Source organism: Ambystoma mexicanum, chromosome 1p, assembly GCF_040938575.1.
Source record: "Ambystoma mexicanum isolate Mex_15411 chromosome 1p, UKY_AmexF1_1, whole genome shotgun sequence".
Classification (NCBI taxonomy): Eukaryota; Metazoa; Chordata; class Amphibia; order Caudata; family Ambystomatidae; genus Ambystoma; species Ambystoma mexicanum.
The window spans coordinates 1,163,797,936-1,163,816,213 of record NC_090921.1 but is presented as its reverse complement, the minus strand read 5'-3'; the positions used below and the strand labels follow the sequence as shown (position 1 = coordinate 1,163,816,213).

Below are 18,278 nucleotides of genomic sequence, written 5' to 3'. Positions count from 1 at the left end.
TCCTCAGGCATGATCTACGCAACTTCAACCCTTCTCTCTTTCTTTCTTCCTGCTCCTCTTCCCTCCCCTCTCTCTCCCACTTCCCTTCTCTTTCAGCCACGGAAGCCTCATCCACCTTAACTTCCTCCCTCTCCTCTACTCTTGATCATCTTTACCCTCTTTCCTCATTCCGCCCTTCTCGCCGACCTGCTCAGCCCTGGCTATCATCTCATGTTTCCTCCATGCGCCGCCTTCTTAGGCGCCTTGAACGTTCATGGATCAAACACCCTACCACCCCCAACCAAACTGCTTACTTCTATTATCACCCCCTCTATGACTCTTGTCTTAACTCTGATAAACGTACCTACTTCTCCGACCTTCTCCACTCTCAGACCTCTCACCCTCGCCGTATCTTCCAAACCTTAACTCGACTTCTCTCTCTGCCTACCCCCGATCACTCCATTGCCTCACCCCCCTCTGCTTCTGATCTTGCCACCTTCTTTTCCAACAAAGTCCTTAATCTCCGACACACTATACTCTCCTCCCCTTCTTATTCTCCTCCTCCTCCTCCCCCCTCTTCCATGTCCTCATTCACCCCTAACATTCAATCTGAAGTTACCCTCCTCCTTTCTAAAACCCACCCCACTGCCTCTGCCTCTGACCCCATACCTACCTCCCTCATCCCCGAAATCTACCCCCTCTTCATTCCCTATATCACATCCCTTTTCAGCATCTCTCTTTCCACTTCCACCTTCCCCACTCCTTTTAAGCATGCGACTATCATCCCCATTCTCAAAAAACCTACTGCTAATCCCCATCTTGCATCTAACTATCGTCCCATCTCTCTACTACCTTTCCTTTCTAAACTCCTAGAACGCATTTATACTCTCAACTCTCTACCTTCATCTCTAACCATTCTCTCCTCCCCCCTACCCAATCTGGTTTCCGCCCTCTTCACTCTACTGAAACTGCTCTTACCTCTGTTCTCAACTCGCTCCTCTCTGCTCGCTACTGTAAGCATTCCTCTATTCTGGTCCTACTGGACCTCTATGCTGCCTTTGACACTGTCGACCATCCTCTACTCCTTTCCACTCTCTCCTCATTCGGCCATAAAGACTCAGTTCTTAACTGGTTCTCCTCCTATCTCTCTAACCGCACCGTCTCAGTTTCTTGGGGTGGCTCCACCTCCCCAATCTCTTCACTCAACCATGGAGTTCACCAAGGTTCTGTCCTTGGCCCCTTTCTCTTTTCGCTGTATATTTCCTCCTTTCTCCTTTAATCCCCTCCTTTGATGTCTCACATCATTTCTATGCTGATGATACTCAGCTCTTCCTCTCTTTCTCCTCCTTCTCTCCTGACATCCACCATAAACTCTCTTCCTGCGTCTCTGCTATTAAATCTTGGATGTCTTCTCACTTCCTTACTCTCAATGCAGATAAAACTGAACTCCTTTTCTTCCCTGCCAGCACTCTCCCTCCTCCCTGCCCTCCTCCTTGCATTCTTTTTCCTCCTTCCCAACTCCCCTTCTCTCCTCATGCTCGTAACCTGGGTCTGGACATTGACACCCACCTCTCTCTTTCTCATCACATTTCCCTCACTGCCAGATCTTGCCGTTTCCACCCCTACAACATCCGCAAAATTCGTCCTTTCCTAACCTTCCAAGCTACTAAACTCCTCATCTCCTCCCTCCTCTTCTCCAGACTTTTCTACTGCTTTACTCTTCTCTTTGGACTCCCCTCCTCTCATCTCTCCCCCCTCAAATCTGTCTACCACTCTGCCATTCGCTCCCTCTGCTTCCTCTCACCTCAGAACTCCATCTCCTCTTCTCTTAACTCACTAGGCTGGCTCCCATTCCACTCCCAGCTCAAATGTAACTTCCTCTGCCGAGTCATCAAAGCCCTCTATGGTCTTACCCCTCTGTACCTCTCCTCCCTTCTCTCGTTCTATACTCCTTCTCGGTCTCTCCGTTCTGCAGATCTCTTCCTTCTCTCTACTCCACCTCCCCCCTGTGCCCCCTTCCGTTTCCGCTCCTTCCAACTTCTTGCTCCTTTCCACTGGAACTGCCTTCCTCTTCTCGTCCGCTACATCAACTCCTATCCCTTATTTCGCACTTTTCTAAAATCCTATCTCTTCCACTCTCCCCATAGCACCAATTGTTTCCTCTCTCACCAACCTACCCACCTCCACCCTCTCCTCCTACCTTCTGTCCCTCTATTAGTACTAAGCCTCATCATAAATGTAAATTGTTTGTTGTACCGTTTTCTGGTTTAGATTCATTGTTAACTGTTGCTTGTTGTATTCACGTGTTCCTCTTGTAAAGCGCTTTGGATTAAGGCGCTATATAAATTAAAATAAATACAAAAATACAAATACAAAATGGTGTTCAAAGTGAAAGAAAGTGCAAAGCAGCGTAATGTCTCCAGCTAGAGTCTTTGTTTCACACAGAATACACCTCTTAAAGGTAGGGTTGGACTGGCCTATCGAGAACTCTGGAGATTTCCCAGAAGGACTCTGCACCCTGGGCCTCTTTTGTGTGCTATTTACAAATTTTCCCATAAGAAAATGGCTGGGCTTACTGAAAATGTGTAATATCGGGAAAATGAAAATTATTTCCAGGGCCTCTTTTTGTTCCCAATCCACCCCTGCTTTAAGGCCTCTAGTTCTTCCCTTCCTAGGCTATCAAAATCTAATCACCCCAGTTATTGTAATGCTTTGTAGGAACAAAGCAAGACTTCAGAGGGAGCTGCTGTACTTGCCTGCTTTGAAGTTTCACATCAGAACATGTGAACACCGAGCTGGCAGAAGGAAATATGGGACAGCGGTAACGTTACTGGGTACTGGTACTCTCCTCAAGCTTGGAGAAGTCCAGGCCCTTAATACCGGCAAAAATAAGAAGTGAAGGTATTGATAGCCCACCTGTACCAGCTACTATTGCAAGGTCTAAAAAACTACTCACCATGGACAGAATTCTCCCTCTCCTTGAAATCTCAGCTCTAGTACTTCCTACATCAAACAACCCTACAGAACTAGTAGAGCCCTACAATGCCACACTTAAAGAGGTAATAGACGCTGTAGCCCCATTGGAAAAGAAAAGTGCCAAGCATATACTTCATGCTAACTCATGGTTCACTCAAGAACTTCTAGAGATACGAACCGCCAAACGGGCATCAGTGACCACATGGCAAACAAGCCCTTCCATGTCTACACGAGATACCTATTTGGCAGTTGCGAAACAATACAAAAAAGCTATTTCCACAGCCAAAGCGTCTGCCTATAGCACTAGAATTGAGAAAGGTTACTCCAAATCCAAAGAGTTATTCGCCATTTATAATGAGCTGACTATCCCACCTCCACACAACCAAACGAGAAAAACAAAACATGGTGCAACAACATTCAACATGCCATGTTAGACAAAATTAAAACACTCCAGAAAGAAATCAAGACACAATTCGACAACTTGCCTTAGGTCGCTTCACCTATATCAAGGCCCTCTGCCACCCTGCGAGCCTGAGGTGGCTCACATGGCATAAACACTCCTAAACCCTTTACATTTATGGAAGTAACAATACCTGAAGTCCTACTGATCATGAAGCATATTAAACCATCCCGCTGTAAAGGTGACATATGCCCAGCTAGTCTAGTTAAAGACTGTGCGGCAGCTCTGGCCCAATTTGTCGCTACCTTTATTAATGCCGCCTTCGCTACGAGTACCGTCCCTCCCTCCATTAAAGAAGCCTGGGTTCGGCCGCTGCTAAGGAAACCTACCCTTGACCATGGCTCCGCCAACAACTACCGTCCAATCACCACCGTTCCATTCTTGCTGAAAATTCTGGACAAGGCTGCCTATCTGCCGATCCAGTCCTACTTCGAAGCACACGACATCCTCAGCAAAAGACATTCTGGCTTCCGTCCTCATCACGGCACAGAATCAGCCCTGCTTGATCTTAAGAATCATCTACTTGAAGCCAAGGACAAGGGTAAATCCTCACTCCTCCTACTCCTGGATCTCTCGGCTGCCTTTGACCTGGTAGACCACAAGATCCTGTGTAAACATCTCCCAGACACTGCACATTTTTCCCAAGAAGCAACCACCTGGATTACATCCTTCCTGGAGGGCCGAGCCATGAGGGTCTTTTCTGATCAGCCATCAGCCACTCCATCCCCCATTGGGTGTGGAGTCCAACAAGGATCCTCCACCGCCCCCACTCTCTATAAGCTCTTCACTCTTCCCCTGTTTAACGACCTAGAAGAGTTTGGCATTGCCTTTACCAACTATGCCGACAACACACAAATTCTTCTCCCGCTATCAGGTGACTATGAGCAGGACCTCAACACTCTCCAGAAGACATATGCTCGCTTCCAGGCCTGGATGGCAGCATATGGGCTATGTCTAAACGGGGAAAAAACAGAAATCCTACTGGTAGGCCCCAAAGAGTCACTAAAAAAACTAGACAACAAATATCGCTCTTTCAGTATTGAGAACACTGTTATTACCGTCTCTGCTGCAGTAAAAACCCTTGGTGTATACTTGGACTCCACCTTATCAATGGAAAGACAAGTCAGCGCCATTTCATCATCTGCTGCCCTTACGACAAAAATCATAAAAAACAGTGAAACCCGACCTATTGCCAAAAAACCACTTCAACATTACAAGAGCTACCATTGGCACAAAGCTGGACTAGTGTAACATCCTACTCGTAGGCACTTCTGCCAATAAAATCAACAAACTGCAAACCACGCAAAACAACGCCCTTAGAGCAGCCCTAAGTATCCCTAGGAGGGAGCACATCTCTCAGGCGAGAAAAGATGCCCATTGGCTCCCGGTCAAAGAGCGCACAATATTCAAGGCCCTCACAATCACACACATGCCTCTCTCAGACCGCCCCATTCTACCTAGCTGAACGAATACATCAGGTGCCCGTCCTCAGACCAAAATGAGACCAATAGTCGCACCTACTTTCAGTCCCGGCATTTAATAGAGCTAAAGCCGGCAGCCTCAGCTTTGAAGTGCTAGCCCCAAAAGCTTGGAACGCCCTCCCACTCAGCCTAAGAAACGAAAACCAAGCTATTCAACTAGAATGTACCTGATTGTTTCTAAGGTTGTTCCTCTGGAACCATAGAACACCTCCACAACATCTTTTACCTGTAATTCTGCCTTCTGAAGTATCTGTCTTAAATTGTATCTAAGTGAATATACTGTAACAGCGCCATGATGCCTCTGGGCCGCTGGGCGCTTTATAAATCTAAATAAATAAACAAATAGAGTTCCAGAGAGCCTGTGAGGGATGGGAAAACAGTGGTAGGGCGAGGTACAGGCATTTTACCTTGTGCCAAAGTTGGTGCCATAGTAGACGGTCCTGTCAGTGCAGCTGCTCCTGGTCCTGCTGTCGGAGAACTGTCAAGACTCCCTCCTGAATTTCTGGTTATATTCAGCTGAATCGTTTTAAACCAATCGACTACCAGTTGGTTCAGCGCTCCTCCCTCCACACCGAGTTCTTGCAAGCTCTGTCATGCGTCCAAAACACTATGAGCAATTTCCACTGATCCCAGGCTCAGACGCTGTCTGCTAGCAAGAAGAGGCGTGTTGTGTGTTCACAGGTAGTGCTGGCGAGACTCGACAGCCAGGATCTCGGCAGTGTGTGAGCTTAGGGCAGCACTGTCCTGCCAATGCTGATATATTGTCACAGGAATTATTAGTTTCCAACAGCAGTGCCTGGCCTGTGCTGTAGAGCCAACATTAGTGTGGGTTTACTTGAGCAGTGCCATGTACGTGTCCAGTGTTGGCCCCAGGTCTCCCAGTGCCTTGTGCAAGATTTTTGGGTGCGCCTCACACCATAGTAGCCTGCGTGTGCTTAGTAGGCCCAGAATGAAATGCCATGCCACAATAAAGCAGTCTCGCCATATAATAACACATGCCATGCTTTATTTATCATAGATGCCCAGAAAAAAGGCATTATTGCACCCCTACCCTCATCCCCCACCCTCCAAAATCACCTCATCTGCGGTTGGCCCAGCAGAAATACACGCTCACACTCATTTACACAACATTGCCTTGCTCATTTACTCAAACCATTCACTCGCGCACATATGTACCATACACTTGCACCTATGTTCCACACACTCGCACATTCACATGCGCTCTCAGCCACCAAAGCACCATACACTCACCAATTCCCACACTACATAACACACCCTTGCATCAGAGCGCATGCACTCCAACTTCACAACGAAGACAGATCTTTTCTTTCTGACGTCAGTACGCATGCACTCTCACTTCAGAAAGCTTGACGGGGCGCAGGGCCGCCTTAATTGGTGATGCAGTGTGCCCTTTATTTTGTGCACCCTTGTGTGCCCGCAACGCTTGATCGCCCATTAAACCGGCTCTGTACGTGACACGGGAATCCAAAAGTGTGAATCTGTACTTGACCGGGCTGTGTCACTGATTTTGGTTTTGGGCAGTGGGTGCTGGGCACTGCACTTTATAGGATCTCTAGCGGCATGAGCTTCCTCTCAGCATTGCCGGACCAGATCCAGGCCACACAAGCAGTAAGGCTCCTCCGGCGGTGAACTGGCAGTGTTTGGGGTCTTCAGCAGTGCAGATTTTCTTCCTGCAATGTCCCATCTTTACTAAGGAATCCTTGCAGTGAAAACATCCTAAAGTGGCTCCTTCCAGCCATTCCCTGTCAGTTCTATATAACCCCAGCTGTGTTTACTTTCTCCACTAGTGTTCTCTTATTGCTAAATGAAGCTATAGCACTGACAGTTCTATACGAAACTTTGATGTCCACGTGATAGGGATCACGTGGGCGAGGAAATAAAGTTGAGGAAGAAAGCTTGCGAAAGGCATTTCGGCTCTAGCATCATAGCCAGCGTCTCTGTGCATTTGTTATGCGCAAGCCTGCTGCGCGTCCCGTGTTCCAGGCCGTGCCTGGCCCCACAGCTCAACAGCCCCCTCATCACGCTGGCAACGAGGATGGGGAATGGATAGCCACCCGCTGTGGCCCCAACCCGTAACAGCAAGTCACACTGACCCGACACCACGCCCCAGGCACCCCAGGGCCAGCTGACTTGTGTTGTGCCTTCACCAAGCGGTGCCTGGGGGTTGGTGGAATGCCGGAGACAAGAAAAAAAAGTATGTGCGCTGCATGCACCACGCTCCCGCAGAAGCGGCATCCCTCACTGCCTGCGCATCAACAGCAAGCTGGAACTCCCATCCCTCGGCCCAAGGCCCCAGACAGCACACCTGCTACGGCCCCATCGGCAGTAGGCACACCACGTGCCAGGAAGCCCAAGCTTCCATAATACAAGCATTTCAAGGTCTAGGACAACGTTTCTGGCCCCAGGCCCTCACAGCCACGAGTCACTGCACCGCACTGGCCCCTAAGCCTCATCCAGTGGCTCCACCAGCAAGGAACCACCACACAACACGGCAGCTGGTGCTGTACCCATCACTGGCCGGGCCAGTGCCAAAGCTATTGGCAGAACAACCCCACTCAGCAAGGAAGAACACCAATCCAGCAAGGCTGCTATGCAGCGACAGCCAAGGCAAATCTGAGGGGACAGAGACGCTTACCAAGTGCACGTGCCCTCCCGTGCACCACACACCATGGCAGATGACACCACAACGCCGCCGAGCCAATAGGGCCAGAACCCTGACACCAACACGTGGTTAGAAACCATGCAAGGAATTTCTATGCAGCCTTTTCAGCCTTTTGGCCCCCGTGCAGGACTCCGCTGGGAGCTCTGGATCCAACAATTTGAACTGCGCCTCAAGGCATGCGACATTACCATGGACGAAAATGAAAGGACATTCCTTATGCTTAACCTTGGCACCATGGCGCTTAGGCTTTTAAACGCACTCCTGAATCGGGGCACAGAAGATGCCTATGAGACAGCGAAGGCCGTCCTCATGAGAAAATTCAAGCCCCAGGTCAGCCCAGACTTTGAGCGGTTCAAAATGAGCCTAGCCAGACAACGCCCACAGGAGAGCATCAATGACTTCCATGGCCAGCTGCGGGAGATGGCCATCAGCTGCGACTTCCCGGACGACAAATTTGCAGTGAGGCAACAGGTTATACATGACCTCTCCTCGGAAAAACTACAGAGGTCCATCCTGAGACGAATCTCCCGTTAGACACCATCCTGACCATGAGGCGACAATGAAAAAGAACAGAGGAACACGTGGCAGAAATGGAGCAAATGATCAGTCACCTGCCACTAGATACAGAGACAGCACGCAACAGCCTGACCACCATCAATACCCTGCGGCAGAACAAACCACAACAAGGGCAGGCAGCAAGCACGCTCAGAGAATGCCTGTGATGTGGCAGACAGCAACACAAAGGAGAACCCTGTTCAGCATACAGCACCACGTGCTACAAGTGTGGGAAGGTCAACCATTATGTGTCGGTATGCCTAAACTCCCACAGAGCCAAAGACCACTCGCCCCAGAGGTGAGCTCAAGACTGGAGGACAGACATGAGGTCCAGGAACACACAAACGTTCCGCCCAAGGCAACCCGACCGCCGCCAGCTGAGACAGCCCGACCGGACCCGAGACACCCGTAAAGGACAGGCCCGAGCAATCGAGGGAGAAGACACAGACAACAGCAGCGGCGATGACGATCAGTCAGGGAGGGAATAGTAGTCCCCAAATCGCACTAACCAATACTGCAACTCCAGCCGGGAAAAGGCTCACATGATATCAGCGATCAAACCGGCACACAGCAGGCAGACCAACAATGACAGATCACACTGCAGCTGCACAGTCACCATCGGAGACATCCCAGTGACAATGATGATTGCCACAGTTGCCACAGTGAATGTCATGCCCACCACAAGTTTCGAGAAACTCGAACCCAGACCACCCCTGCGGCGAAAGCGGTACAGCTATTGGCGTACGGATGCAAGTCGCCCCTCCCAGTCTTGGGGTACTTCAAAACCACACTCTCACACAATGGGAAGAGCTGCAGGACTCGCATCTATGTAGTTGATGCAGGAAATGAGACATTGCTCAGCTGCCGAACCGCAGAAAGACTAGAACTGATACTGTTCACCTTCACAATTCAGTCCAAAGAAATTGATCACCTACTAGCCAAACACAGGAAGCAATTCCAAGGCATCAGATGCCTAATGGGAGGAGAGTAAAGCTCCACATCGACCCCACGGTAGAACCAAAGGCGGTTTGACACTGAAGAGTCCTGTTCCAATGAGGGCAGCAGTAGAAGCGGAGCTGAACAAACTTGAAGACCTCTGGATTATCGAGAAGACCACTGGGCCCACACCCTGGGTGTCCCCCATGGTGGTGACGGCAAAACCCAAACAGCCCCAATCGGTGCGAATATGCACCGACATGCGCCTGCCCAACGTGGCAATAGGGCGGGAAAGACATTGTGGACTTGACAGGCGTCACTGTCTTCAGCAAACTAGACCTAAGGTAAGGGTATCACCAAATCCGCCCAGCAAAGGACTGAAGGTACATCACAACGTTCTCGTCACATCTTGGGCTGAGAAGATACCACCGGCTCAATTTTGGAATCTCGTCGGCAGCGGCCGTTTTCCAACATGAAATACGCGAAGTGCTTCAGGACCTCCCAGCAGTCACTAATGTGAGCGATGACATCCTGGTCTATTGCAAGACCGAAAAGGATCACAACAGCTGACTAGCAGCCATCCTACAGTGACTGGAAGAGTCAGGGCTAACACTACACAAAGAAAAATGTGAATTTGGCAAATCCACACTGCGTTTTTTTAATAATCTCTTTAATGAGAAAGGGGTATCTACAGGCACAGGAAAGGTAGACAACATTAAAAATGCTCAGGTCCCCACCTCGGCAACTGAAGCCTTCAGCTTCCTAGGTATGGCAACATACTGCGGGCGATTCATCCCCTACCTGGCCACCATTGCCACTCCCCTGCGAGAGCTCACAAAGGCAAAGACGACATGGGAATGGGGAGCGACCCAGGAAAATGCTTTCCAGAAGATCAAAGACTCGCTATCCAGCGAAACCATCATGGCGTTCTTCGACAAACAGAGCTACTGGTGGACGCCAGCCCTGTTGGCCTCGGAGCTGTCCTCACCCAGACCAACCGAGATGGAACAGTTGTCTCCATCGCGTTCGCCAGCAGAGCTTGAAACTATGCACGTATAGAAAAAGAGGCCCTACGCATCATATGGGGGTGCAGGTACTTTCACATTTACATTCTGGGACACCCCGTGAAGGTACTAACGGACCATAAACCCTTAGTGCCGATATTCAAAGTGTCAGCATCGCCCCCTCCAGCGAGGATTGAACGCTGGATGCTCCAGCTACAGCAAATCGACCTCGAAGTACAATACCGAGCCGGTGCTGACAACCCTGCAGATTTTGTATTGCCACACCCCCGACCAGCCACAGCTACAGAACGCAAAGCAGCCAAGGAGACAGAGGAGCATGTATGCCAGATCATAGCCTGTGCCAAACCCAAAACAATGAACATTGACGAACTTGGGGAAGCAACAGAGACCCCTGACTCCAAATGTCCCAGAAGGCGATACTAACCAGCGAGTGGAAAACGTTCCTCACTGCTGTCGCCCACAGGATGCCCCAAGTGCAGGAGCTGATACATGCCCTATTTGTGATACACCATAAACTGTCCTTGTCTCTCTAAGGCCTCATCCTTAAGGGACATTGCATAGTAGTGCCCACCAACCTCCATGAGAGAGTGCTCCAACTCATGCCCGAGGGCCACCAGGGAATCGTAAAGAAACAAGCCTACCTCATATCGCGAGAAGGGATGCTGCAGATATAGAAGAAGGTCATCAAACTTGTGGAAACCTGCACAGCGTGCTTAGCTACCCGCAGGCCCGGACCACCAGAGCCCATGGCCTGTCCCCCAAGAAGCGATGCCGCTGGGACACACTAAGCATCGACTTCTGCACAATCGCCAACGAGGCCTACCTCCTGGTAGCCATAGATGAGTACAATAGATACCTGGAAGTCGAGCCAGTCAATTCAACAGATGCAGCCTCGGTCACAACAAACAGCGCTAGAGAAAATGTTCGCTGTCTACGGCATACTATCATCGATAAAGAGCGACAACGGCCCACCGTTCACAAGCAAAGAGATCAAACGCTTCATCGACGACATGCGCCACCACCACATCACACCATGCTGGCCCCAGGCCAACGGTGATGCAGAAAGATTTATGCCATCTATTAAAAAGTCTGTGAGGATCGGGAAAGACAAAAGACAACCGTGGCTACCTGAACTATAGCTGTTCCTTCGATCTTATCGACAAACCCCACACTCGGCCACCCAGGCCAGCCCCGCAGCCTTGTAGTTTGGGGTACCCATCCAGGTGGGATTGCCACTCCACCACTTGTGGCAACCCCTACAAGTAGACTTGGAACAAATGGAGCGCAGGAGACAGGAGCACAATGCAAGGGAAGACAGGTCAAGAAGAGCCACACCCAACGACCTCCAAGTAGGAGAGACAGCATTAGTGAAGAAGCAAACACCAAGGGGAAAGATTGTCCTCCACTATGAGTCTCTCCCCTGAACCATCACCCACCGAGAGCATGGGCTAGCCATGGCCACACAAGGACCTGAAAGTTACCCGGAATGTGTCTAATTTCAAGCGTACGCCACACACCCTGTGGGAGGAATCCCAGGAAGACAGAACCCCTGTGAGGGCCCTTCCCAGTCGACTAAGCCTACACGACCAGCGAGAGAACAGAAAGAAACGCCTAGCCAGGAGACCCCTGCACCTGAGGACAATGTAGGGGGCCGGCCCGGATCAGGAACCCCACACAGGGAGCGAGGAGAACGATACTCATTCCAAAGGCAACTGGTACCCTCCACTAGACTTCAAGGATACATCCTGAACGGCGTCTATAGTCGTGCGTGAGTCGGACCGCCCAGGACTGGCGCCCTCACAAGCACCATGAACGACTACCACAACATTTGAAAAGTTCATATGTTTGTTCATTTTGTTTGATTGTTTGTCCAATTTGGGCAGGGATGTGATGTCCATGTGACAGGGATCACGTGGGCGAGGAAATAAAGGTGAGGGAGAAAGCCTGTGAAAGGCATTCTCCGCTCTAGCATCAGAGCCAGCGTGTCCGTGCATTTGTTACGTGCACGCCTGCTGCACGTCCCACGTTCCAGGCCCCGCCTGGCCCCACAGCTCAACGGCCCCCTCATTACAGGAACTAGCCGTTTGTGATTCCTCCCACTGTGGCCCTGTCAGTGGGTACTATAGGACTTCAGTGCGACAGGACTCCAGCAGTATAATATACTAACTGATAAAGCCAACGGCAGCCGGCCAAGAGTGCCAATACTAATGGCTAAGGTGGTGCTACTGCCCCATAGGGACCTACCAAAAGGGCTATATCACCATTAGCAAACTGAGGTAACATCGAGGGTGTTATGAGAACTACTTTGACCAAATAAAACTACAAATAGGATGGCCACCATGGAAATGGCAGCCAGGTTCCAGGAGGAGCTCCTCTTCCATGTTCATGGCAGATTAGTCAGGGGTAAGCGGGAGGGGAGCTGGTGAAGACCAGGATCAGCCTGCACCTTTTGCAGGAAGAACGCTTAGAACATTAGACAAAGGCCGCCATCCGAGCAACCCAATGGCTGCTAATGAATATTTCAAAAGTTTTTATTTTTTATTTTATTCTTTTGCTTATAGCGGGAACTCAGCTCGAGAGCAGCAGAGCGCTTTGCAACAGGAGGAAGCCTGCATTGGGCTTAGCATTCTTTACAATACTGTTGGTGGAGTGGAGGGAGGGCTTTTGACTCGTCTGGCAGGTTTTGTTAAAAGATCCACATTTTTAGTGTTGTGCCACACAGCAGTTCCTGTCAATGCAAAGGAAGCTGGCAGACTCCGGCATTGCTTATTGTTTCCCAGCTGTAGCCATACAATATTACAGGACCACAGCAGTGTTGTTGTCGGAGTTGTTTGGCTCCAGTAATGTAAGCTTCCTCCCAACAGTGTCCGGCAAATACTGCAGGAGCCCTGCAATGTGTGAGCTTCCTTCCACTCGTGAAATTCCAGTGCTCTGTGACCTCATTAGTGTGAACTTCCTCCTAACTATGCCTTGCCAGAAGAGTAGGATTCTGGGACATGTCCCTTTTTACTTTGCCACAGTTTCTTCCCCACAACAAAAGTTCAGCACTGGAACTTTCTCACACTTTACCTAAATCAGACTTTTACTGAAACGTGACTTTTGTCAACCAAGTTGGCTAGAAATGGAGTTAAGACATGAGACATGTCAAAGAATCATGAGAAGTAAAGTTTAGGTCAAAGCAAAGTGTGGCTAAGTTATAGTAACACAGTTATGGTGTGAAGACGTGCTGCATGATGATGTAAATAAAGTACATACATATATATGGGGCCGGTGTGGGTGACCTCTGGACTCAAGCAGTGTGAGTTTCCTTCCCGCAAGGCCATGCCAGTGTTATAAGATTTCAGTAATGCAGTTAGTCCTGCCGGGAGTGCCCAGCCAGTAAAGGAACCCCAAGTGACCTGGTGTAACATCCACCTCGAGATTACTTTGCCTGCATACACCCTTTTTGAAGAGTGAGATCTCTCTTTTTTGACCCAATGGTTCATGTGCTGCGATTGATTGGACAGGCCAACACAGATGAGCCAAACTGGTATATATGAGTAAGACCATGTATGCACAAAAGAGCTGTCAAAAACACATATATTCATTTCATTCTCATTTTAATAATCCAGGTTGTAGAGATATCGCGAGAGCGCGTGCTCTCGCGAGATCTCGTCGCGTACCAAAGCTCCGCCCCCGCACGCTCTGCACGCACTACGGGACGAGCGGAGGACGCGACAAGGCGCGTCCTGCTGAGCCCTCCTCACACGGGGCCCGCTCCTGTTAAATCTTGGACACAGACAAGAGGTAGCTGCCTCCCAGCCTCTATAGGCCCGTTGGCCTCTGTTATTAAAGCACACATATTGTGTGCATCCTGCATAAAACCTGTGATAGAATAAATACAGCGGTTACAAGCTCGGAGACTCCTGTCTTCATTTCAAGCATTTTACAACATAATTTGGCGACGAGGATCACCACCAGAACTCACTGAAGAGCATGCAAGGAGCAACGCCACCGCCACCCTTTCTCCAAACTCCAGGTAGGCCTGCCATCCCTTGGCCACAATGGCAGCCCCTATTCACGACATATGTGGAGGCCCTAGGTGGGGCAGGGTTCTCAGCGGCGAGGCGCAGGGCCATGTTACTAAATGTCCTGGGAGTGGAAGGTCAAAGAATATTCGAGAGTCTCACCCCGATACCGGTGGCTGACGACAATGATGATGTTTTCAAGGAGGCAGTCAGGAGAATCATAAAAAGGTTTGCCAGTAAAGAGAACACAGTGCTCCACAGGATACGGTTTTACACGCGAAGGCAAGAAATGTCTGAACCAGTAGACGATTACGTCACCAAGCTGAGGGAATTAGCAGCGCTGTGTAATTTTGGCAACAATGCGGAGAGCCTCATATGTGACATGTTGGTCGTCCACACTAACAGTCGGAAGGTCCAAGATAAATTTATTGTGGAAAAGGAACTGCAGTTGGAGAAAGCGATCGAGATCGCCAGAGCAGTCGAGGAAACGGCGAGAAGACGAAAGGAGCTTACTGGGGCCCAGAGTTCTGCTGAAATACAAGCTGTGAATTTCCATGCAAGAAGAGAAAGGCCGGCAACCGACACGAGAGAAAGGAGAGGGAACAGGAAAGAACCCCTAAAGTGTCACAGGTGCACCAGCACGAAACACCTGGCGTTTGACAGGGAGTGCCCAGCCAGAGACAAGGAGTGCTCCATTTGTAAACGCATTGGCCATTTCTCCAGTGTGTGCCGGTGGAGGAACAAGAAAGTCTCCAGCCTTAATGCAGATCGCAATACAGAGAAAGAATCATCCTCAGAAGATGAAGGAAGACCCACAGTCATCATGGTGAACAGCACAAGAGCAAGGAGAGAGAAACCTCACTGCATGATCAAGATTGATGGCATGGAAACAAGGGTCATGGCAGATTCAGGTTCGGATCTAACGATCATTCCCCTTCGCACATATAAGGACATGGTGGGAAAAGAAAAGGTGCAAGTGCTTATGACGAGGCACAAACCCACGGTTTTTGGAGGGGCGTCAGTAGAACTGTTAGGTTACATCAAAGCCAAAGTAGAATTCAAAGGAAGGGAAACCACAACCAGGGTCTACTTCAGTCACGAAGGCCCAGCAGTGCTAGGGTGGGACGACCAAGACAAGCTAAAAATTAGACTGGATCCAAGCACCGAAGATCAGGTCCTGTCGGTCAGGGTGACGAGCGGACCTGTCGTCAAAAGCGACTACCCAACACTTTTCTCGGAGGAGCCGGGGCACATTAAGGGCTTTCTGCACAAAATAGTGCTCAAAAGGAATGCGGTCCCTATAAAGCACCGAGTGAGGCCTGTACCAGCCACGGCAAGGGACATCCTCAGAAGTCAGTTGGAAAAGATGAAGATGGAGGGTGTCATCGAAGAAATCGAAGCATCTGAATGGCTGAGCCCGGTCGTGCTTATAAAGAAACCCCAATCACAGGAACTCAGAGTATGCATAGATCTACGCAGTTTAAACTTGGAAGTCATCACAGATAACTACCCCCTTCCAAGCATAAATGAACTCATTCTGTTAATGAAAGAAGCCAGAATATTTTCAAAACTGGACATGAGGAACGCATACCACCAAATACAGCTTCATGAAGAGTCGAAACCCCTCACGGCATTCATCACTCCATTTGGCACCTACCAATTCACCAAGATGCCATTCGGGTTGTCATCAGCAACATCGGCTTTCCAACGCATGATGGATGTCTTGCTAAGGAAAGTTAAAAACGTGGTGTACTTTCAGGATGACATCCTCGTGTACGCGGAGGATGAGCAGACGCACGACGCCACGTTAAGAATTGTCCTAAACAAGCTACAAGAAGCAGGTGTGCGGTTGCGGTATGAAAAATGCTTGTTCAGAGTGAAAGAAGTGGAATACTTAGGGTACAAGATTTCAGAAAAGGGTATAAGTCCCAAACAGAATCTCATGCAAGCAATCATTAAAGCACCGGACCAAACAGCAAAGAGGAAGTAAGGTCATTTCTGGGGTTGGCTGAATACTATGCGAAGTTCATACCGAAGTTTTCCGAGACCACGGAACCCCTTCGCGACGTACTCAAAAAGGGCTCGGAATTTGTATGGCAAGAACCCCAAAGGACGGCGATGGTAAATATAAAACAGCACATCATAGAAGCCCCGTGCCTTCAACCGTTTAATCCGGCGTGGGTAACAGTCGTAACCACCGACGCCAGTGCTTATGGACTGGGAGCAGTGCTAACACAAAAGAAAGGTGACACTGAACATGTGGTGGCCTTTGCATCGAAGGCTTTATCGGAAGCGGAACAGAACTATTCCACCATTGAAAAAGAAATGTTGGCCTGCGAATAGGCGGTGGAACACTTCAGGACGTATGTATGGGGCACCAAATTCAAGTTAGTAACTGATCATAAGCCCCTCATCCATATGCTCAGCCCGGGCGGCACAAAAGTATCCACACCCAGATTGGCACGCATTGCAGCCAAGCTGCAAGAGTACATGTTTGCGATCCAGCATATCTCAGGTTGGAAAAATTCACAAGCTGACTGCATGTCGAGACTGCCGGAGGGTAAGGATAAAGCCACCACGTTCCTTCATGGAGAATGCATAGTTGCATCCATCATGGACTTGAGAGCGCCAGATTACCTGGAACTCAGTGAGAGACACTGGGAAGAGGAAGATGGGAAAGACCCCACCATGGCCATGATTCGCAAATGGACCAAGGAAGGTTGGCCAACTGAAAAGGCGTTGCCTGAGGACATGAGACCCTACTGGAAGGTGTCGGACGAACTGTCTGAAACGGAGGGTATAATTATGAAATCAGATCAGATTATTCCTCCCACAGGAATGAGAAGGATCATCCTATGTAGAGCCCACGCAGGCCACTTGGGAAACACCATGACCCGACGCAGAGTGAGAGAGGCTTACTGGTGGCCATCCATGGACCAGGAGATTCGTTCGATGATAGAACGTTGCCATGAATGTCTCAACAGCGACAAGAGACTTAAGGTTCGCCAAGCACCCCTAATACCCACGGAAATTCCAGAAGCCGTGTGGTCAAAGCTTGGTATTGACTTCATAGGGCCTTTGGAAGCAATGGCACCTGAACACCGGTATGGCATAGTACTGGTTGATTATCTATCCAAGTGGGTGGAGGCCGCGTTCGTCCCGAACATAACCACCGCAACCGTTATAGAAGTACTCACAGAAATCTTTCAGAGGGAAGGCCTCCCCAAGGAAGTAGTTACAGACAACGGAGTGCAACTAGTCTCAAAAGACATGGAGGAATTCTTAAAGAGGAACCACATAAAACAAAGAAAAGCTGCCCTATATCACCCCCAAGCCAATGGCCTTGTAGAAAGGGCAAACAGGTTCATAAAAGGCGCCATCCAATTAGCAACGGCTTCGGGCATGGACCCGCTCAAAACCACCAAGGAGGCCATAGCGGCCCACAGACTCACTCCAAATGGAATCACCCGAATATCCCCGTTCAAAATGTTGAGAGGGAGGAGTGCGGCATCCACGCTGATTCCACCATGGTTGTCGAAAATACGAGAAGATGAAGTGGTGGACATGGCAGAAGTAGTCTGGAGAATCGAAAGCAACAAGTCACGCATGAAATTATAGAGTGATAGGAGAAGAAGAACCAAGCAAGCGTCCGACATAGGAAATGGAGACTTGGTAAAGATCCAGTTGCCGAAGAAAGATCAGGTCACAGGGTCTCGGTTTAGCCGACCCATCAAAGTGATTCACAAAGGAACAAATCATGTTCGCACGGAAGACGGGCCAGCGTGGAATCTTGAAAGAGTGGCACTATACCAGAAGACTCGCGGGAGAGCGAAGACCCCAGAGAGATCACGAACGGGAACCGAAAGAGACTACGGAGCAGGTGAAGAACGAGAACCAGAAGGAGACGACAGAGAGAGGGTGGAAACCGAGGTTGAACCGGAAGCACTGGGTGCAGATCCCGATCAGGAGCAACAGGAGAATTGCACCCGAACTGATGATCGGCCCAGAAGAGAACACAGAAGACCGGTGAGATATAATGACTATGTTTTACAGTGATTTCGCTGTGCATTGAAAAAGGGAGATGTGTAGAGATATCGCGAGAGCGCGTGCTCTCGCGAGATCTCGTCGCGTACCAAAGCTCCGCCCCCGCGCGCTCCGCGCGCATTTCGGGATGAG

General features: G+C 49.7%; 1 protein-coding gene across 1 annotated transcript in view; it reads right to left on the bottom strand.

The window, feature by feature from the left end:
* Window positions 1–5,376, bottom strand: part of LOC138450717 (reticulon-4 receptor-like) — a 61,790-nt gene extending 56,414 nt beyond the window's left edge. Inside the window, exon 1 of the mRNA XM_069604856.1 lies at window positions 5,304–5,376. Coding sequence (XP_069460957.1) covers window positions 5,304–5,325 — 22 coding nt within the window. The 5' untranslated portion in view covers window positions 5,326–5,376. The remainder of the gene's footprint in view (window positions 1–5,303) is intronic.
* Between the last annotated feature and the right edge of the window lie 12,902 nt (window positions 5,377–18,278).